At 38.9% G+C, this 23,248-nt stretch overlaps 1 protein-coding gene across 1 annotated transcript in view; it reads left to right on the top strand.

Annotated features, from left to right (window-relative positions):
• GTF2E2 (general transcription factor IIE subunit 2) overlaps positions 1 to 23,248 on the top strand; it is an 80,256-nt gene that overhangs the window by 27,714 nt on the left and 29,294 nt on the right. Inside the window, exons 4-5 of the mRNA XM_005908128.3 lie at positions 17,769 to 17,876; positions 19,415 to 19,597. Of these exons, the coding sequence (XP_005908190.1) occupies positions 17,769 to 17,876; positions 19,415 to 19,597 (291 nt within the window). The remainder of the gene's footprint in view (positions 1 to 17,768; positions 17,877 to 19,414; positions 19,598 to 23,248) is intronic.

Consider the following 23,248-nt stretch of genomic DNA (forward strand, 5'->3'; position numbering starts at 1 on the left):
CATCTTTTAGGATTTGAAATAGCTCAGCTGGAATTCCATCACCTACAGTAGCTTTGTTCATAGCAATGCTTCCTAAGGCCCACTTGACTTCACATTCCAGGATGTCTGGCTCTAGGTGAGTGACCACACCTTCGTGGTTATCTGGGTCATTAAGACCTTTTTGGTATAGTTCTTGTGTGTATTCTTACTATCTTAATATCTTTTGTTTCTGTTAGGTCCATACCGTTTCTGTCCTTTATTGTGCCCATCTTTGCATGAAATGTTCCCTTGGTATCTCTAATTTTCTTGAAGAGATCTCTAGTGTTTCCCATTATGTTGTTTTCCTCTTATTTCTTTGCATTGATCACTGAGAAAGGCTTTCTTATCTCTCCTTGCTATTCTTTGGAACTCTGCATTCAGATGGGTATAACTTTCCTTTTCTCCTTTGCCTTTCACTTCTGTTCATTTTTCAGCTGTTTGTAAGGACTCCTCAGACAACCTGCCTTTTGGCCTTTCTTTTTATTGGGGGTGGTTTTGATCACTGCCTCCTGTACAGTGTCACAAACCTAAGTCCATAGTTCTTCAGGTACTCTGTCAGATCTAATTCCTTGAATCTATTTGTCATTTCCACTGTATAGTCGTAAGGGATTTGATTTAGTACATACCTGAATGGCTAGTGGTTTTCCCTACTTTCTTCAATTTGAGGCTGAATTTTGCAATGAGGAGCTGATGATCTGAGCCACAGTCAGCTCCAGGTATTGTTTTTGCTGACTGTATAGAGCTTCTCCATCTCTGACTGTAAAGAACATAATCAGTCGGATTTTGGTACTGACCATTTGGTGATGTCCATGTGTCCATGAGTCATCTCTTGGGTTTTTGCTCCGACCAACATGTTCTCTTGACAAAACTCTGTTAGTCTTTGCCCTGCTTCATTTTTTACTCCGAGGCCAAACTTACCTGTTATCCAGGTATCTCTTGACTTCCTACTTCTGCTTTCCAGTTCCCTGTGATGCAAAGGACATCTTTTTTTTGGTGTTAGTTCCAGAAGGTCTTGTAGGTCTTCATAGAGTCATTCAACTTCATTTTCTTTGGCATTAGTGGTTGGGGCATAGACTTGGATTACTGTGATAGTGAATGGTTTGCCTTGAAACGAGATCATGCTGTCGGTTTTGAGATTGCATCCAAATACTGCATTTCAGACCCTTTCATTGACTATGAGGGCTACACCATTTCTTCTAAGGGATTCTTGCCCAAGTAGTAGATATAATGGCCATCTAAATTAAATTCACCCATTCCCATCCATTTTAGTTCATTGATTCCTAAAATGTCCATGTTCACTCTTGTCATCTCCTGTTTGACCACAACCAAACCTTGGATATGGACTTAACATTGATTTACCTTGATTCATGGACCTAACATTCCAGTTTCCTATGCAATATTGTTCTTTATTGTATCAGAGTTTACTTTAACCACCAGACACATCCACAACTGTGTGTCATTTCCGCTTTGGCTCAGCCTCTTCATTCTTTCTGGAGCTATTTCTCTGCTCTTCTCCAGTAGCATATTGGTCACCTACTGAGCTGAGGGGTTCATCTTTCAGTGTCACAGCTTTTTCCCTTTTCATACAGTTCATGGGGTTCTCAAGGGAAGAATACTGAAGTGATTTGCCATTCCCTTCTCCAGTGAACCACGTTTTGTCAGAATTCTCCACCATGACCTGTCCATCTTGGGTGGCCGTATACGGCATGGCTTATAGTTTGATTAAGTTACACAAAGCTGTAACCCATGTGATCAGTTTGGCTAGTTTTCTGTGATTATGGTTTTTATTCTGTCTGCCCTCTAATGGATGAGGATAAGAGGCTTGTGCAAGCTTTCTGATGGAAAGGACTGACTGACTGTGGGGATAACTGGGTTTTGCTCTGGTGGACAAAGCCTTGGTCAGTATATCCTTAATTCAGTTTTCCGCTGATGGGTGGGGCTGTGTTCCTTCCCTCTAGTTTGGCCTGAGGCCTAATTATGGTAGGGGTAATGGCAGTATTGGTGACCTCTGACCTCTTCCAAAAAGACTTACACCAGCAAGTCAGTGTCCCTGACCCCACGGCAGGCCACTGTCAACCCATGCCTTCTCCAGAGACTCCCAAACACTCACAGCCAAGTCTGGCTCAGTCTCTTGTCGGGGTCACTGCTTCTTTCCCTGGTTCTGGTGCGGACAAGGTTTTGTTTGTGACTTCCAAGCATCTCTGGCGGGTATGAGGTATTTGATTTTAAATGTGATTGTGTCCCTCCTGCCATCTTGCTGTGGCTGCTTCTTTGCCCTTGGACATAGTGTATCTTTTTTTGGTGGGTTCCAACATTCTCCTCTTGAAGACTGTGCAGGAGCTAGTTGAGATTTTGGTGTTCTCCCGGGAGAAGATGAGCGCCATCTTCTAAGGTCTAATAATCTTATGATCTTTCACTATTAAGTTTGAATAAACAGATTAATATTTTAATAATAATCACTGAGGAATATAGTATGGAATGTATACTAACAGTTACTACTAAGGTAGTTGAGTTTTAAATTACATGCATAAGAAAGTAAATTTGTTCATTTTTATAATAATTAAAAAAAATATGTGGTTTGCCATCATGTTACATTGCATTGTGAAAAATGAAATAATCAAATGTTTATGAAGTAAGGGTGTGTTAAATCATGTTACTCTTTTTCTAAGTGTGTGTGTTTGTATCTTCTAATCTCTAATATTCAGCCTCTAGTTATAAATAAAGGGGGACTGGTTCAGAAATAACTGTAAATTTTAGTTTGAGGTGATTAATGAAGGAGAAGGATACTTTTGCTGAAAACGAATTGGTTTTATAACTAGCTGTGACTTATTTTTTCAGTAGGAGGTAGAAATATTAAATATTTAAAAGATGTAATGAGAATTGACTAATTAGAATAAAAATTTTATGGTATAGTTTGAGTAGGTTTTAACTACCACATTGAATAATGTACACTCAAGATAAAACAGTTCATATGTGGTTTTTGTCTGTGCATTTTACGTAGCATAATTTGAACATTTTGGTAGTATCAGAAAATATTTGTTACGTTTAAAAGAATCAACCTCCTTTACTGATTTTTCTTCCGTTCTTCAAATGTGCTTTTCCTTCAAGCTATAAATATTCAAGGAATGGATTTTGAGAATTACTGAGGAGATTATTTATCTGAAAATACTTGAAAAAAGTTTACTTTTATCATTAGCGGAGAAGGCAGTGGCACCCCACTCCAGTACTCTTGCCTGGAAAATCCCATGGACAGAGGAGCCTGGTAGGCTGCAGTCCATGGGGCCGCTAGGAGTCTGACGTGACTGAGCGACTTCACTTTCACTTTTCACTTTCATGCATTGGAGAAGGAAATGGCAACCCACTCCAGTGTTCTTGCCTGGAGAATCCCAGGGACAGGGGAGCCTGGTGGGCTGCCGTCTATGGGGTTGCACAGAGTCAGACAGGACTGAAGCAACTTAGCAGTAGCAGCAGCAGTAGTAGTTTAACATTAGAGGTTTCTTATCAATGGTTCCTTTCCTTGGAGATTCTCCCCTAAAAGCAATGTGTTGTTGGACAATATGGCATGAACATGGGGTGTGTAGAGATGGAAGAGACAGAGTTATTGAAAGGTTTGGCTCTCAATTGCCCACAAACTGTAATTCATCAGAATTCAGAATTTAGAATGTCCTAGCAAGGGTCCTGTTTTTAACTCTCAGAAAAATATTTAGGACGGGAAGAAACCAGAAGCCCTCTCTATAGTGGATAGTTTATGATACTTCAGTTATCATTTATGAAGGCTTCCCCAAACAGCATTTTTTTTTTTTTTGACTTGAGTCCCTGGAGTTTAATTATACCTTCAGGCAATACATTATAAATTCTGGGTGGAGGTTAGAGTTATTACCTTTTTGTTTTCCTTTTTTTTTTAGTAAAAAGAGGGTAGCTCTGTTTTGAAAGGGAAAGAGTACACATAAACGATGATCTGTAAACTCTGTTTTGAAAAGTCTTCACCCTTGAAGAGCTGACAAAGCCAAGAACTTAGCTGCTGCTGCTAAGTTGCTTCAGTCGTGTCCGACTTTGTGCGACCCCATAGATGGCAGCCCACCAGGCTCCCCCGTCCCTAGGATTCTCCAGGCAAGAACACTGGAGTGGGTTGCCATTTCCTTCTCCAGTGCAGGAAAGTGAAAAGTGAAAGTGAAGTTGCTTAGTCGTGTCAGACTCCTAGCGACCCCATGGACTGCAGCCCACCAGGCTCCTCCATCCATGGGATTTTCCAGGCAAGAGTACTGGAGTGGGGTGCCATTGCCTTCTCCATTTGACTATCATAGCCAATAATAATTGTTCATTTAAGTAGAGAATGCAGTTTCTTTGTATATATTTTGCTCTATTTATTAGCCTACTCTTTTCATGTGTGTGAGGTTCCTCCTTTCCAGAAAGGATATCAACTCTAATGCAAGTCGGTAGTGTAGGTAAACTTCAGTTTTTTCTTCAATTTTTAAAAATTAGTTTGTTTTTGGCTGTGCTGGGTCTTCGTTGCTGATGGGCTTTTCTCTAGTTGCGGCGAGTGGGGCTGCTCTCTAGTGGTGATGTGCAGGCTTCTTGCTGCAGTGACTCTCCTGTGGAGCGTGGGTTCTCGGATGCGAGGCCTTCAGTAGTTGTGGCTCCCAGGCTGTAGAGCACAGGCTCAGTAGTTGTGGCACTTAGTGCCACTGTAGAGCAACGGGCTTAGTTGCTCCCCAGCATGTGGGGTCCTCTCAGATCAGGGATCAAATCCGCTGAGCCACCAGGGAAGCTCCTTTAAATTTTTTTTTTTTTTTTTACCTTACCCAGGTAGGCAGTTTACTTGTTCACAAATGAGCAGATGAGCCAGAGAAAGAAAGAGTCCTTCAGCCAGGCATACATCAATGAGAATAACAGCACGGTTCCTCCCAGACAGACCTTTGTTTCCAGATATAAAGACACCACCTAAATGTCCTTCTCTTTGCTTGTTCATGGTTGCTCTTTGCAATAGCAAAGTTTTTCTTGAAATTCACCATCATTTAAAAACTGTACAGATGTTACTTCATGACATTTCTTGGTGAAATCTGTTGGTTTGTCAGCCTAGATAGACAAGCTGTTGTTTCTCAGTTTATTAAATATGCCTCATCAGCATCATGTGATACGTCATCAGTTCGTTGACTTAAACTGTTTGATACTTTTCAGTTTCTCATAATACTCATTTTACTCACTGTCATTTGATATGATGGCGTTATTAGGGTTCCTGCTAGCAGTGGGATATCCCCTAAGCCCCCTTTTCTGGGTAATAAGTTTTACTGTAACTTGCTTCCTGAGCCTTTTCACTGAATGTAACTTTTTTAAACGGAACTTTTACTCTGTTTGGTTTGAGATTTCCAATAGCTATTTAAAATGGTAAGTACCTTGACTTTTCCAGTGCCTGTTACTTCTGCTTAAGTGTCTTTTCAGTTTTGCTGGAACCATTATAAGTTGTTTGCCATAGTGGTGAATAATGGAATAGGACCCTGTGGATTATCAGGCCATGTAAAATGCATTGGTTCCTAGCTCTCATTGTAAGAGTAGGCTCTTTTGGTATCTCTTGTTGCACTGGTGCAGTGAAATGGCTTAGCCGATTATAGTTCTACCAACCTAATGATCAGAGAGGCCTCCCTGCTGGCTCAGTAGTAAAGAGTCCACCTGCCAATGCAGAAGACACAGGTGCAGTCCCTGGGTTGGGAGGATCCCCTTTAGAAGGAAATGGCACCCCACTCCAGTATTCTTACCTGGGAAATCCATGGATAGAGGAGCTTGGTGTGCTGTGGTCCATGGGATCGCAAAGGGTTGAACACAACAGAGTGACTAAAGAACAACAACAACCTGATTAGGATTGTTCATGGGTTTAGGCTTAGAATCTTCTTCTATCACAGATCTCAGCTTCAGAAATCATCACAGTGAACTGTTGGACATGTTTATAAAACAGTCTCTAATAAAGGATAAAACAGCAAGTAATACTAACTTTGCAAAAAATGTCTCAAAAAATATGAACAACTCACAGAAATTTACTTTTATTACTACATGGTCATGTTTTGCAACATTTACAACAGCAGGTCAGAAGGAGGCAGTTGAGTCCCAGTATGGAAGATTCCTTGTTTAGAATTTTCCCCAAATTTCCTGTTACACAAGCAGAGCTGCTTTTTTGCTCCTGTAAGTCATTTTTTAAATCACAATTTCTTATGGTACACCTAGTGACATCTTACGGATCCTTAGATTTCTGTGGAACAATGATGGGGAAACCCTGTAATGGGCGTGTGTTTATGGAAACCACCATGCATGCTAAGTCTCATCAGTCATGTCCAACTCTTTGCAACCCCGTTGGACTGTAGCCCACCAGGCTCCTCTGTCCATGGGATTTTCCAGGCAAGAATACTAGAGTGGGTTGCCATGCCCTTCTCCAGGGGATCTTCCTGACCCAGGGATTGAACCTGTGTCTCCTGCAATGCAGGCAGATTCTTTACTACTGAGCCTCTGGGGAAGCCTGGTGAAAACCTCCATACTTATGGTGAAATAGTGCTTTTCCTCAGAAGTCATAAGAAGATACCTACTTGTCACTTCTCTACTATGCTGGAAGCCCTACCCAATGCAATAAAGCAAGAAAAAAGAAATGACAAATGTAAAAGTTGTAAAGGAAGAAGTAAAACTGTAGATGTGATTAAGTACATAGAAAAGCCAAGACAATTTGCCACCTGTTGGAATTAAATATGTTTAATAGGGTTGCTACATACAGAGTCAGTATTGCTAAAATCAGTCTCTACAAAGTAACAAGAAAAAAATTAGACAGTAAAATTACAAAGTGCAGTACACCAAAAATCATCTAATGACCAGGAAGAAATTGAACAAAGATGTGTAATACTCTTCACTGAAAACTGAAGTCTTTAGCTCTATAGTATTGAGTATTCTCTCTAGGTGCTCCCCGATTTTTCTTAGTTCTTGATCAAAGAGCAAGAAATAAAAGTAATTTTAAGTTTCTCAGATTTATATCTCTTTTTTTTTCCTTGCTGGTCACTCATATTTTCTTATATCTTTTCCCTTGACAGTTTGATAGCTGTGTTTTTTGGCTTCTCTGTTTACATGGTTTGAAAATGGTTAGGCTTTCATATATTGAGTATTCCATCTTTGTATTTTTCTAATTTTAAAAGTCCCACTTATTTTAAATATTAAAAAAAGTAATAACAGACATGGCTAGTGCTTTCTAATTTTTTCTTGAACTGTCTTCATTCATACTTGCTTCTGTTTCCAGATTAACTTAGCCTTTTGGTAATTTTATATAATATTATAATGGGGGAGAAGTTTTTAATGTGAAGAAAATTAGGAAAATATATGAAATTTGATAATTAGTGACAATGAAGAGTATGGCATAATTACTTTGAAGGACTTGATTTGGCTGTCCTTAGACAAGTGTTCTTGCCTGGAGAATCCCAGGGATGGGGGTGCCTTGTGGGCTGCCGTCTCTGGGGTCGCACAGAGTCGGACACGACTGAAGCGACTTAGCAGCAGCAGCGGCAGACAAGTAAAATTACCCTAAACTCCCTTATTCCTTCTCCTTTAGGCTAGGCTTTTCCAGGTCCGTATATCCAAAATATGTACAAATATATTACATATATCCAAAGTAAGCAAAGTACTAGTGCAAAATGCTGCACTGATCTCCACCTGTTTTATTTATTTATGGCTGTGCTGGGTCTTCATTGCTGTGCATGCGCTTCCTCTAGTTGCAATGAGTGGGGGCTACTCAGTAGCTGAGGTGCGAGGGTTTCTTGTTGAGGTGACTTCTCTTGTTGCAGAGTACAGGCTGTAGGTGCACGGGCTCAGTAGTTGTGGCACACGGGCTTAGTTGTTCCACAGTACATGGGGTCTTAGTTCCCTGACCAGGGGTCGAACCTGTGTCCCCTGCATTGGCAGGCAGATTTTAACTAGTAGGCCACCAGGGAAGTCCCAGTCTCTACCTGTTTTTGATTAGCCACCCCCAAATTAAATTTTTTATGGCCTACTCTTTTTATATGTGCTCATGTACTACTGCACAGATAAAGTGTGTATGTTTTAAACTTGCACAGAATTAAGAATTTTTAAAAGTTGAGATTAAAAAAATGAATGTTTTCTTAAAAGCTCTTTTGCTAAGTAAAGCAATATGTCATTCATCATGTCTGAAAATCTTCATTTAGCTTTTTCTGTAAAGTGACTTGTGTCTTAAAAATTAAGTTCAGTGTATTTGGATCCTGGGTTTTAATTTGCTTGCATAGCTATAAATACATAGATTTTTAAATCTGCAGGGAAGAAAGTCCTTATCTTGGTTTCTTATTGCTGCTGTAACAAATTACCACCAACTTGGTGGCTTAAAATAACACAAATTCGTTATCTTCCAGTTTTGTAGGTCCAAAGTCAGTCTCACTGGGCTGTAGCCAGGTGGTTCCTCTGGAGACTCTGAGGGACCTTCTGTTCTCTTTCCTTTTTCAGCTTCTGGAGACCAGCTATGTTTCCTGACACATGGCCCCTTCCTTCCATCTCTCCAGCCTCTTATTTTCATTGTCACATCTGTTGCTATTCACATTCACTGTGACTTTTCCCAGGACACTTGTGATTACTGCCTATGCAGTAAGCCACAGTAATCTATCTGAAGATCTTTAATTTGGTCACATCAGTGAAGTCCCTTTTGCCATATATGGTAACACTTCAGGTTGCAAGGGTTTGGACATGGATATCCTTGGGGGAGAGGATGCAGTATTTGGGGGAGGGGATTCTCTAGTGACACAGGCACAGTATTACATTACAAAAATTTTTGTGGTTTTTTAAAATATTCTTGTCAACTCATTAAGCAGTTTGGTTAGTACATTTCTATCTTTGCAAATGTCATTCAATTCATGCATATATGTCAGAAGGATTTATAATTTTTTATATTTTTGATGTATTGATTTGAAACTGAAGGGTTTTGTTTAGAAGTATTTTTAAAAATGAAAGTTAAAAATAAAAAATTTCTAAAACTTTGAAAATAGGCAGGTATAAGAGTTTTTATTCTTAAATATTTTAAACTCAAGTCACATAATGATGGAAATATTTCCTAAAGGTTCTTTTTCAAAGTGCTCTTCCTTCAGCATAAATTGCTTTCCAAAACAGTTGCTTTGTTACTTTCACAGGTTGTTAAAATGCTAGTTTTACTTTGAAGGAATTGTTAGCAAACTATGAATAACCTCTGTAATCTTAGAAGTAGCTAACAAATTTGAAACACTTGCCTTTTTGTAAAACAAATTTGTGACTCAGTTTTTAGTGGATGTTCCTTAATAGGTTAATAAAATCATTGTACAGTCTCTATTTTAAAGGTCTTAAAAAAAAAAGATTCACCACAGTGCTGGAATCTTCCAGCAGGTAAACTATAGCATGCTGCAGAAGGCTGAGAGTGAATGAGTGAGGTCATGTCTGTCAACCCCCTTGTCACGTGGGATTCCCACTCTTTTCTCAGGATTCCTCCACGCACGTCACCATCTGAAATGTGGGTCATCTGACATGAAGCCAGGGGAGTCTTCTGGTGTCAGTTCACATTCAGTATTAGTAAAGCACAATTTTTAAGTGGAAATTTTAAATTAAAAAATTTTAATAAAGCTTTGAAATGGATCGACCTTCGTAGCTCTGGATTGTGTGCACTTGGCTTTAGAGCCCACTGTGCTTGCTCTGCTACAGCTGCTGCTCCTTCCTGTTTCTCTAGTCACCATTCAGAGTTTTGTCCACATTCAGCTGTTTCATTTCCTCTGAATGTCCCTGTTTTTTTTTGGCAGATAATTATATACCTAACTTTCATATATGTACATTTAGCTCCGACCCTATTTTGGGAGCTCGTGAAAGGCAGAAGTGGTTTGCATTTCATTGTGTGTCTCATTGCAGTACTTTTGGCATATGGGAGTTATCAAGTAAGTGAATGAATTAACAGCAAATGCTCAATAAATGGTTCTTCATGGTATGTGTTCAGTTTTAGATATTTTTTTTTTTGGCCATACTATGCGGCATGTGGTGTCTTAGTTTCCTGACCAGGGATCAAACTCATGCCTCTTGCATTGTAAGCACAGTCTTAACCATTGGACCGCCAGGGAAGTTGCAGGCTTTATATCTTTATATGCTTTCTAAACATACCTTTGAAATATTTTTGTTCTAGTTGTATAGTGGCCTGACTGAAGCCCAGAGAGGCTCAAAAACCTGCCCAACAGTGATGAAGCTTAGGGCCTGGAATATTTCTTTTTAATTTAACTCTTTTTTTTGTTTAAGTAATATGTCTCTAAATATGAAAAACAATATGAGAAGGTATAAATGAAGAAGTCTTGTTCTTGGCTCTAATTCTACTTATTTTCTCTCCTGCTTTACTTCCCATAGGTAGTCTCATTTATTGCTTCTTTGTAACTTTTTCATGGTTCTTTATGTGGAAACAAAGTAGCAATATGTATTTTTGTTTTTCTCCCTATATAAAAGATTTCATACTATGTGTTTTTTAACATAAGCTTTTTAAAAACATTTTAAATTTTAAAAATTGAAATATAATTGACTTTGCATTGTATTAGTTTTAGGTGTACAACATAATGATCTGATATATGTATATATTACGCAGTGAAGTATAGTTAACTGTAGTTACTGTGTTGTGCATTACATCCTTGGGACTTACTTGTCTGGAAGTATGTACCTTTTGACCACCTTCGCCCATTTTGCTGTCCTCTTATCCCCTCTTATCCCCCATGCCACCTCTGGCAACCACTAATTTGTTCTCTGTAAGTTTATCTGATTTCATATATAAGTGATATCATACAGTATTCGTCGTTCTCTGTGTGACTTAATTCCCTTAGCATAATGCCCTCAAGGTCCAACCACGTTGTTGCAAATGGCAGGATTTCCTTCTGTTATTAAATAACATACCATTCTTCTGTGTGTGTTTGTGTGTGTATGTAAGTAAAAGTTTTTAAGCTGATTTTACTTTTTTAGAGCAGTTTTAGGTTTACAACATAACTGGACAGAAAGTACATGTGTATGTGTGTCCTCTCCCATCCCCCCAACTTCCAACACTATGGGTATCTTGCACCATAGTGGTACATTCGTTAAAATCTTTGAACCTACACATTGTTACCACCTGAAGTTTATAGTTTACTTTAGGATTCACTCATGGTGTTACACGGATTGTAGATTTTGACAAATGTATAGTGAATGTATCCATCATTTACAATATCGTGCAGCGTAGTTTCTGTGCCCTAAAAATCTCTATCCTTTACCTGTTTATCTCTCCCTTCCTTTTAACCCTTGAAGTGAAAGTGTTAGTTGTTCAGTCATGCCCACTCTTTGCCATCCAGTGGACTGTAGCTCGCCAGAATCCTCTATCCATGGAATTCTCCAGGCAAGAATACTAGAGTGGGTTGCCGTTCCCTTCTCCAGGGGATCTTCCCGACCCAGGGGTTGAACCTGGGTCTCCCACATATGCAGACAGATTCTTTACCATTTGAACCACTAGAGAACCCTTAGCAGCAACTAAATTGTTTATGGTCTCCATAGTTTTGCTTTTTCAGAATGCCGTATAATTAATATGTTGTTTTTCAGTCACTGAGTCATGTCTGACTCTTTGTGACCCTGTGAACTGCACCACGCCAGGCTTCCCTGTCCTTCACTATCTCCCTGAGTTTCATGTCCGTTGAGTCAGTGATGCCATCCAACCATCTCATCCTCTATCGCCCCGTTCTCTTACCCTTAATCTTTTCCAGTATCAGAGTCTCTTCCAGTGAGTTGGCTGTTTGCATCAGATGGCCAAAGTATTGGAGCTTAAGCTTCAGCATCAGTCTTTTGAATGAATCAATCTTTTTCAGTGAATATTCAGGTTTGGGTTACTTTAGGATTGATTGATTTGATTTCCTTGCTGTCTAAGGGACTCTGGAGTCTTCTCCAGCACCACAGTTTGAAAGCATCAATTCTTGAACACTCAGCCTTCTTTATAGTCCAACTCTCACATGTGTACATGACTACTGGAAAAGCCATAGCTTTGACTCTAGGCCCCTTTGTGGGCAAAATGATGTCTCTGCTTTTTAATACGCTATCTAGGTTTGTCATAGCTTTCCTTTCAAGGAGCAAGTGTCTTTTAATTTCATGGCTGCAGTCACTGTCCACAGTGATTTTGGAGCCCAAGAAATGAAGTCTGTCACTCTTTCCACTTTTTCCTCACCTATTTGCCATGAAGTGATGGGATGCCGTGAAGTGATGGGACCAGATGCCATGACTGTAGTTTTTTGAATGTTGAGTTTTAAGCTAGCCTTTTCACTCTCCTTTTTCACCTTCATCAAGAGGCTCTTTAATTCCTTTTCGCTTTCTGCCTTTAGCGTGGTATCATCTGCATATTTGAGGTTATTGATATTTCTCCTGGCAGTCTTGATTCCAGCTTGTGCTTCATCCAGCCTGGTATTTCCCATGATGTACTCTGCATATAAGTTAAATAAACAGGGTGACAATATACAGCCTTGACATACACCTTTCCCAATTTTTAAAAAATTTATTTATTTTAAATGAAACAGGAATATTTTTAATGATAAAAGTACAAAGAATATAGACATCTTAAACCATTAGACACCTTAACAACAAAGAAACAGATACATAAAGCAAAAATCAGATGAAATGTAAGGGAAAATAAAAAATATAATCGTCATGAGACATTAACATTTCCTGAAAGTATTTTATCAAGTGCAGAAAAAATAAGAATAGGAGCATCTTGAATGATGGCATTAATGATTTAAATACAATAGATATTAATTAAATACAATAGATATTAATCTATCCTACACAAATATATTTAACAATTTGAATGTCATATGTTGTTATTAGGTCTCCATAGGGCATTTTAGAAAAACTGGCAAAAAGATAAACATCACTAAATTTCAAAAAGTAGAATTCTTCTGTGTGTGTGTGATTCAGGTATACATATACACATATGTTATTTTTGAAATTATTTTCCATTATAAGTTATTATAAGATATTGACTACAGTTCCCTGTGTTATACAGTAAAAACCTTTGTTGCTTGTTGCATATCTATTTTTTTCAGTTAGAAATTGAGCTTTCTATTTATACTAAGTCAAGCAAGTGGAATCAAAATGTCATAAATTTTTTAGCTAGGCAAAAATTCATAAGTTTTTAAATACATGTATTATACATATTATGTATATATATATGTATTTAAAAGCTTTTCTATTGTGCCTTATAAAGAACATCAAAAGAAAAAAAAGCAATGAAGAAATTGGAAAACATAAATTAAACGGGAGCACTGAATATGAGATAGAAAAAGTGAAACAACCTAGATAAAAATAAAAGATCCTCATATAGTTCAATTGTTTTTAAACATGGCTGCTCATTAGAAACATATCTGGAGCTCTGGCCAAAAAAAACCAAAAAGCAATCCCTGGGCATTTGTATTTTTTCAAAAAATCAATAGCCAGACAAAAAATAAAAGATAATTACAATTGCAAGCCATAATGGTAACATCATTAACCTAGCAATATGAAATAATTACATACAATTTGGGGGGTCAAGCAGAGTGATGTGGTAAGTGGAAGTGCATACATGCCCGTGTTTTCATCTGCTCAGCCGGTCTGTGTCTTTTGATTGGTGCATTTAATCCATTTACATTTAAAATAATTATTGATATGTATGATCCTATTACCATTTTCTTAACTGTTTGGGGTTTATTTTCTTTATGTAAAATTTTTCCTTCTCTTGTTTTCTGTTTAGAGAAGTTCTTTTAGCATTTGTTGTAAAGCTGGTTTGGTGGTGCTGAATTCTCTTAACTTTTGCTTGTCTGAAAAGCCTTTGATTTCTCCATCAAATCTGAAAGAGAGTCTTGCTGGGTAGAGTATTCTTGGTTGTAGGTTCTTTCCTTTCATCACTTTAAATATTTCTTGCCATTATTCCCTTCTGCCTTGTAGAATTTCCGTTGAGAAATCAGCTGATAGCATGATGGGAGTTTCCTTGTATGTTACTGGTCATTTTTCCCTTGTTGCTTTTAATAGTTTTATCTCGATCTTTAATTTTTGTCAGCTTGATCACTATGTGTCTCGGTATGTTCCTCCTTGAGTTCATCCTTCCTGCAACTCTCTGTGCTTCCTGGACTTGTTGATTATTTCCTTTCCCATGTTAGGGAAATTTCCAGCTATTATTTCTTCATATATTTTCTCAAGTCCTTTCTCTCCTCCTTCTGGGAACCGTATAATGTGAATCCTCGTTTGTTTAATGTTGTCCCAAAGGTGTCTTAGGCTGTTTTCATTTCTTTTCATTCTTTTTTTCTATATTCTGTGGCAGTGATTTCCACCATTCTGTCCTCCAGGGTGTTTATCCGAGCTTCTGCCTCAGTTGTTCTGCTATGGATTCCGTCTAGTGTATTGTTCACCTCTGTTTGTTCCTTAGTTCTTGCAGATCTTTGGTAAACATTTCTTCCTTCTTCTCAATCTTTGCCTCCATTCTTTTTCCAAGATCCTGAATCATCTTCACTATCATTATTCTGAATTCTTTTTCTGGAAGATTGCCTATCTCAACTCATTTAGTTGTTTTTCTGAGGTTTTATCTTGTCCCTTCATCTGGGAGTTACCTTTCTGCTTTTTCATGATGGTTAACTTTCTGTAATGTGGTTTTGTTTTACTTGCTATGGGATTGTGCTTCTACTTGCTTCTTCTGTCTGGCCTCTGATGAAGGAGGCTAAGAGGCTTGTGTGAGCTTCCTGATGGGAGGGACTGGTGGTGGGAAAAAAATGGGTCTTGCTCTGCTGGGCAGGGCCTTGCTGACTAAAGTCAGTCAGTCAGTTCAGTCACTTAGCCGTGTTTGACTCTTTGCGACGCCATGGACTGCAGCATGCCAGGCCTCCCTGTCCATCACCAACTCCTGGAGTTTACTCAGACTCATGCCCATTGAGTCAGTGATGCCATCCAACCATCTCATCCTCTGTTGTCCCCTTCTCCTCCTGCCTTCAATCTTTCCCAGTATCAGGGTCTTTTCCAGTGAGTCCGCTCTTCGCATCACATGGCCAGAGTATTGGAGTTTCAGCTTCAGCATCAGTCCTTCCAGTGAATATTCAGGACTTATTTTCTTCAGGATGGACTGGTTTGATCTTACAGCTCAGGGGGCTCTCAAGAGTCTTCTCCAACACCACAGTTTAAAAGCATCAATTCTTTGATGCTTTTAAAAGCTCAGCTTTCTTTATAGTCCAACTCTCACATCCATATATGGCTACTGGAAAAACCACAGCCTTGACTAGATGGACCTTTGTTGGCAAAGTAATATCTGTGATTTTTAATATGCTGTCTAGGTTTGTCATAACTTTTCTTCCAAGGAGTAAGTGTCTTTTTATTTCATGGCTGCAGTCACCATCTGCAGTGCTGAGTAAAACTTTACTCCAATTATCTGCTGATAGGTAGGGTTACGCTCCCTCCCTGGTAGTTGTTTGGCCTGAGGCGACCCAGCCCTGGGGTCTTTGAGCTCTATGGTCCAGTTAAGGGCGACCTCCAAGAGAGTTTACACCAAAGGGGACCTTCCCAGACAGCTGTTGCCAGTTCCCCTGTCCCTATGGTGAGCTGCTGCTGACTCAGGCCTCCACAGGAGACTCTCCAACACTAGCAGGTAGGTTTGGTTCAGTTTCTTGTGGAGTCACTGCTCCTTTCCTCTGAATCTTGTTGTATGCAGAGTTTTGTTTGTGTCTTTCAAGACTGGAGTCTCTGTTTCCCCTAGTCCTGTGGAAGTCTTAGAATCAAATCCTGCTGACTTTCAAGGTCAGATTCCCTGAGGATTCCCAGTCCCTTTGTTGGGTCCACAGGCTGGGAAGCCTGATGTCGGGTTTCAAACCTTCACAACAGTGGGAGAACTTCTTTGCTATTATTGTTCTCCAGTTTGTGGGTCACCCATCTGGTGGGTGTGGGATTTGATTTTATCCTGATTGTGCCCCTCCTACTGTCTCACTGTGGCTTCTTTGCCTTTGGACATGGGGTATCTTTTTTTGGTAGTTTCCAGAATCCTCCTGTTAATGGCTGTTCAACAGCTGTGATTTTGGTGTTCTCCCAGCAGATGAGTGCACGTCTTTCTACTCTGCCATCTTGAACTGGAAGTCCTCCTTTCCCAATTATGAACCAGTCTGTTATTCCATGTCCTGTTCTAACTGTTGCTTCTTGACCTGCTTACAGGTTTCTCAGGTAAGGTGGTCTGGTATTCCCATCTCTTTGAGAAATTTCCAGTTTGTTGTGATTCACACAGTCAAAGGCTTTAGCGTAGTCAATGAAGCAGAAGTAGATGTTTTTTTGAATTCCCTTGCTTTTTCCATGATCCAACAGATGTTGGCAGTTTGAGCTCTGGTTTCTCTGCGTTTTCTAAATCCAGCTTGTGCATCTGGGAGTTCTTGGTACATGTACTGTTGAAGCCTAGGATGAAAGATTTTGAGCATTACCTTGCTAGCATGTGAATGCGCACAATTGTGCTGCAGTTTGAACATTCTTTGGCATTGCCTTTCTTTGGGATTAGAATGAAAACTGACCTTTTCCAGTCCTGTGGCCACTGCTGAGTTTTCCAAACTTGCTGGCATATTGAGTGCGGCACTTTCACAGCATCATCTTTTAGGATTTGAAATAGCTGAAATTACATCACCTCCACTAGCTTTTATTGTCGAAATACTTTCTAAGGCCCACTTGACTTCACATTCCAGAATGTCTGGCTCTAGGTGAGTAACCACACCATTGTGGTTTTCTGTGTCATTAAGACCTTTTTATATAGTTCATGATGTACTCTGCACATACCATTTGCATTTCCACCAGCAAAGAATGAGAGTCCTGTTCCTCCACTTCCTCACCAGCATTTGGTGTCAACGTATTTTTCTTAATAGTTCGTATTGGACATCTTTGCAAATCAGCACATTGCGAACACCTGCATTTTCTTTTTTAACATCTGTATAGTAGCATTGATATGCTGTAATTTAATAAGTCCTCTGTTGATGGGCCCTTGTTGTTCAGACACTTAGTCGTATCCAACTCTTTGCAACCCCATGGACTACAGCACGCCAGGCTTCCCTCTCCTTCACTATCTCCTGTGGTTTGTTCAAACTCAGGTCCATTGATGACCACTTGAGTTGTTTCTAGTATTTTCCTTTTAAAAGGATGCTGCAGGCAACCTTTCTGCTTTTCTATGTTGTAGTTCTTCTAGGGTAAATGCTCAGAAGTGGATTTGCTGAATCAAGGGCTTCTGTGCATTTCTGTTGCCAAATTCCCTTCCAAGGAATCGTATCAATTTGCATTGTTTACCAGTGGTGTGTTAGAGGGCCTGTTTGCTTATAGCCTTACCAATTGAGTTGTCAGATAAGGATTTTTGCCAGTGTAATAGATGAGAAATATCTTAGTGGAAGTTGAGTATCTTTTCCTCTGTTGATGGTCATTGGCATTTCTTTTTTTGTGGTTTATATGTTCCTGTTTTTGGGTCCTTTTCTTGTTAGCTTTTTGGAACTGTTCAAATGTTAGGAAGGTTAACTTTCTGTGATAAGAATTGCAAATGTTTTTTTCTCATTTTATTGTTTGATTTTATGTAGCTTCAAGTTTGAACTCAGTTCTGATTTTATAGTCCATTCTCTTCATCACTATAATTGTACTGCCTCAAATAATTACACATTCTGCATTCCTGAAAAGATTCATTTAGCCTATTATTTAATACATCTAGCATTTTAAAACTGTCTTCAAATAGCAATTTCTTCCTTCAATAGACACGGCATCAGCGAGGAGATACACATCCTCTTACTTTAGAAGAAATTTTGGATGAAACGCAACATTTAGATATTGGACTCAAGCAGAAGCAATGGCTAATGAGTGAGGTAAGAATAGTCTTAAATTATTGTAAAAAATGTTTTTACTGTCAGAAGGGTTTTCATATGCTGAAATCTGATAAGTTTTTTCTTAAAAGAATTGGTATAGGGTTTGTTTTTTTTAAACATACACATTTTGAGATTGATTTGTTTTCATATATTCTGTGTATCTATTTTTAAATGTCAGACAGTAGCATTAAAGTTGTAAAGAAGTCAGTCACTACTAATTTTTCAGTTTTTACAGAATAATTGATGCTTATTTTGAATTGCTAAATTTGTATGTATTGACAGATTGTATTGTTTCTATGTTTTGGGACATTTAAAGCATGAAGTATTATAGGGAAAGCAAGATATTTGTTAAGAAATGTATTTGTTGTACTGCTACTGCTATTATGAGTTGATAGTGATGTTCCTGCCTCTGGCAAGTCACTTGGAAAAATAACGACGAATATTTTGTATATATACACACAACATTGGAAGAAAATGAATCTGAAAACAATCAGTGACTGTGTTAATTTGGAAATGAGTAGCACTTTAAAAATTGAGATATTTGTCTCTTTTCTGGTTAAGTATGAAATGACAATTCAGTAAAGCAACTTTCTAAGACCAGTGCTGATTTTAAATGTAAGCTTCCTAAAATAGAATTCAGTTTACTTTACCAAGCAAGACAGTCTTGATTTTCATAATGTAAAATGAACTAGTTAGGCAGTATCATTGTGGCTCATTATATTAGTGATATACGAATGGTGGTAATCCACATTTTTGATGCTTTTCCTAATTTTGAAATTTCATGGATTACTGACATTAGGTAAAGGTTACTTTAATTACTGTTCTGTTCTCACTTCTTCTGTTTTTTTTTTATCCTTTCACGGTCAGGCTGGCAACTGTAGAAGAAAATAAAATGGTTGCTCTTTCTTGAAGAGCTTTCCTTCTGGTATTAGCTATACAACAGAACTGACTGGGAACATAATTATATTCAGAAATTTCTGTATTCCTTCTCAGTTTCAGTCTCAACTGACATTATAGGTAATTCGTATCTGTACTACTCTGGTCCTTTTGAAGTCCTTCTACAGCTGGTAGTGCCATTTGATACCGTGTGGACAGACTGAGTTTTGATATGTTCATCCCAGGGGAATGTTTCTCACGTTATAATCCCGATATGTGATACTTTGAGGGTGGGTAGGCAGTGGCTATTGATGTTAATAGGTGTGTTTTTGATTCTCACCTCTTTTGTCTTCTGAAACAATATGGGTACATTTTCTTCAAAGCAGTTCTAAAAAACTGGTTTCTTATCCAGAGATTCTATGTAAATAATAAAGTTTGTTTTTTTTTTCCCATAAAAAGTGAGCATCATGCTGATCTCTGTCTGTTGTTTTAGATCCTGTTGATAGATAGCCTGTTGTTCAGATCTGTTGATATCCACAAGCTACTTTTAATTTGCCTCTGTATTAGGTATCGTTTTGTTTTTTTTTAGTATTAGTAGAATTAAATAATGCATGTATGGTATTTCCTTTTGTTAATATATTGAAATTGTGTCACTGTTCCAGGCACTAGTCAATAATCCCAAAATTGAAGTAGTAGATGGGAAGTATGCCTTTAAGCCCAAGTACAACTTGAAAGATAAGAAGGCTCTGCTTAGGCTCTTAGATCAACATGACCAGCGAGGCTTAGGAGGGATTCTTCTAGAAGACATCGAGGAAGGATTGCCCAATTCCCAGAAAGCTGTCAAGGTAACCCCTCTCTTCTTTCTACACCTTAATATAACTTGAATTGATACTGTCTTTTGGCTTTAAAAAACATCAGGACTTAAAAAAAATTATTTTAAAACCTTCATCATCAGTTGAAGATTTGAAATTTGTGTTTTGTGCTGCAGAACAGGACAGAACATTGTCATTTTTGTGTAACTTTTGACACCTTTCTCGTGGTGTTGTGTATAATTGATTCTTCACAATGCATCTGCAAAGATTTCCTCAATGGCATAAGTGTTTTCTTTTAAGTTGTTAATGTTTGTATTTAAGAACTCCTTCAACAGCACTTGGGCACATTGCCAACCCGAGGGAACCAGAGGCTTTAACACACAAAAGCATTGACTAATAACTTGGTGTTGCATTCTGAAAGGGGCAGTCAGTAAATGTGATAGAGATTATATTTCTAGTTTAAATTTTCAACTCTCTTGGGAAGGCTGCTGGTCTCTGTTAGTTTCTAATGACTGCTGCTAACCTGGAAGCTTTAGGTTCTTTTTTTTTTTTTTTGCTACCCGTGGAGAAAGCTTGCTTCTTTCTCTCCTTTGTAGTTCAGTTACATGTGTTAGATCTTTTTGGTGTTGTCCCATTAGGGCCTTGGCGGGGATGGGGGGGAGGTGTGTGCGTGCATGTGTACGCGCATATGTGTGTGCCTGCTTTTGGACTTTTTTTGTCCTATTGATCTGTTGTTAATAATACTTATTTTTTACCTTCAATTTGTTAAAGCCGAATTGGTGAATTCTTTTTTTTTTTTTAATAGTAAAGATGTTTTATCAGTGTTCACAATCAATAGCCAGACAAAAAATAAAAGATAATTACAATTGCAAGCCATAATGGGAACATGATTAACCTAACAATATAAAATAATTACATACAATTTGGGGGGTCGAGCAGAGCAGTGAGCGGAAGTGCATAAATGCACCTGTTTTCATCCTCTCAGCCAGTCTGTGTCTTCTGCTTGGTGCATTAAATCCATTTACATTTAAGGTAATTATTGATATGTATGATTTGTTTTGGGTTTGTTTTTTTGTAGGTCTTTTCCTTTTCTTGTGTTTCCTGCCTACAGAAGTACCTCTGGCATTTGTTGTAAAGCTGGTTGGGTGGTGCTGAATTCTCTGAACTTTTGTTTGTCTAGAAAGCTTTTGATTGCTCCATCAAATCTGAAGAATGTTGCTGGGTAGAGTATCTTGGTTTTAGATTCTCCCCTTCCATCAGTTTACATATATTGTGCCATTCCCTTCTGGCTTGTAGAGTTTCTGTTCAGAAATCAGCTGATAGACTGATGGGAATTCCCTTGTATGTTATTTGTCATTTTTCCCTTGTTGCTTTCAGTATTTTATCTTTGTCTTTAATTTTTGTCAGCTTGATTACTATGTGTCTCCATGTGTCTTGTGTTTATCCTTCCTGGGACTTTCTGTGCTTCCTGGACTTGGTTGACTTTTTCCTTTCCCACGTTGGGGAAGTTTTCAGCTATTATCTCTTCATATATTTCCTCAGGTCCTTTCTCTCTCTCTTCTCCTTCTGGGATCGCTGTAATGCAAATGTTGATGCATTTAGTGTTGTCCCAGAGGTGTCTTGGGCTGTCTTCATTTCTTTTCATTCTTTTTTTCTATATTCTGTTCTGTGGCAGTGATTTCCACCATTCTGTCCTCCAGGTCATTTATCCGTGCTTCTGCCTCAGTTATTCTGCTGTGGATTCCTTCTAGGGTACTATTCATCTCTGTTCTTTAGTTCTTGTAGGTCTTTGGTAAACATTTCTTGTATCTTCTCCTTTGTTTTCCCTAGATCTTTGGTCATCTTCACTATCATTATTCTGAATTCTTTTTCTGAAAAGTTGCCCATCTCTACTTCATATAGTTGTTTTTCTGGGGTTTTATCTTGTCCCTTCATCTGGTAGGTACCTTTTTGCTTTTTCATGATGGTTAACTTTCTGTAATATGGTTTTGTTTTACTTGCTGTGGGATTGTGGTTCTACTTGTTTTTTCTGTCTGGCCTATGATGAAGGAGGCTAAGACGCTGTGTAAGCTTCTTGATGGGTGGGGACTGGTGGGGAAAACTGGGTCTTGCTCTGGTGGGCAGGGCCTTGCTCAGTAAAGCTTTACTCCAGTTATCTGCTGAGGAGTAGGGTTGCATTCCCTCCCTGGTAGTTGTTTGGCCTGAGGCAACCCAGCCCTCAGGTCTATGGGCTCTATGGTAGGGTTGATGGCGACCTCCAAGAGGGTTTACACCAGGGGGGACCTTCCCAGCCTGCTGCTCCCAGTGTCCCGTCCCTGTGCTTGGTCCCTGCTGACCCACACCTCCACAGGAGACCCTCACACCAGCAGGTGGTTTTGGTTCAGTCTCCCGTGGAGTTACTACTCTTTTCCTCTGGGTCTTGGTGTGCACGTGGTTTTGTTGTGCCCTCCAAGACTGGAGTCTCTGTTTCCCCCAGTCCTGTGGAAGTCTTGTAATCAAATCCCGCTGGCCTTCAAGGTCAGATTCCCTGGGGATTCCCAGTCCCTTTGTCGGGTCCCCAGGCTGGGAAGCCTGACGTGGGGTTCCAGACCTTCACAACAGTGGGAGAACTTGTCTGATATTACTGTTCTCCAGTTTTTGGGTCACCCACCCGGCAGGTATGGGATTTGATTTTATCGTGATTGTGCCCCTCCTCCTGTCTTGCTGCGGCTTCTTTGTCTTTAGACATGGGGTATCTTTTTTGGTAGTTTCCAGTGTCCTTCTGTCAGTGCTTGCTCAACAGCTAGTTGAGATTTGGTGTTCTCGCAGGAGGAGGTGAGCGCACGTCCTTCTGCTCCCAGTTGGTGAGTTCTTTATTTTATAAATTGTATTTTCAGTTTCAGGCTTTTCATTCTTTCTGAATGAAATGGTTTCTGTTTCTTTGCTGAGATACTCTTATTTTTTCCATTCATTACAAGCATATTTTCCATTATACCCTTGTGAATAATTTCTGAGCTGCTTTGAAAAAGTGCTTTAAAATCTTCTAATTTTAAGAGCTGGCTTATATTGGGAATGGTCTGCACTGAGACTTTGTTTCTTGAGTATGGCTCTTGTTTTCCTGTTTCTTCAGATACCTAGTTACTATTGAATTTTGAACATTGTGAATTACATTACTCAGGATTCCATTATAGTCCTCAAAAGAGTGTTTTTGTTTATTTTGTTTTTAAGTGGGCATATGTCTTGACTAGACTCAAACTTCAGACTTTCTCTTCTCTGTGGTAGGTACCATGTGACACATCTGTTTTGTTCATTTAGCTCTTTTTTTCCTTTTTGGGTCTTTTTTGGAGCCACATCACACAGCTTATGGGATCTTAGGTCCCCAACTAGGGATCAAACCCGGGCCCTCACAATGAGAGTGAGGAATCTCTAACCGCTGGACTGCCAGGGAATTGTTTTTTATTTTTTTGCAGGGAGGAGATTTCTTTTTGGAATACCTTGTCCAGAGATTATAGTAGTTGTTCTCAAGTGGGCTGGTTCCTTAGGAGCTACTTGGCCATTACCACCTGAAGAACCCTTTTGAGATTTCAACTTAAGTATCTAAACTTAATCCACACAAATGTTGCAAATAGTATGTGACCAGAGTTGATAAATTGCACTTTTATAGCATGTTGAAAGGTAGAAGTATTGAATTGTAGCTTACTAGTT

This window comes from Bos mutus, chromosome 27, assembly GCF_027580195.1.
Source record: "Bos mutus isolate GX-2022 chromosome 27, NWIPB_WYAK_1.1, whole genome shotgun sequence".
Classification (NCBI taxonomy): Eukaryota; Metazoa; Chordata; class Mammalia; order Artiodactyla; family Bovidae; genus Bos; species Bos mutus.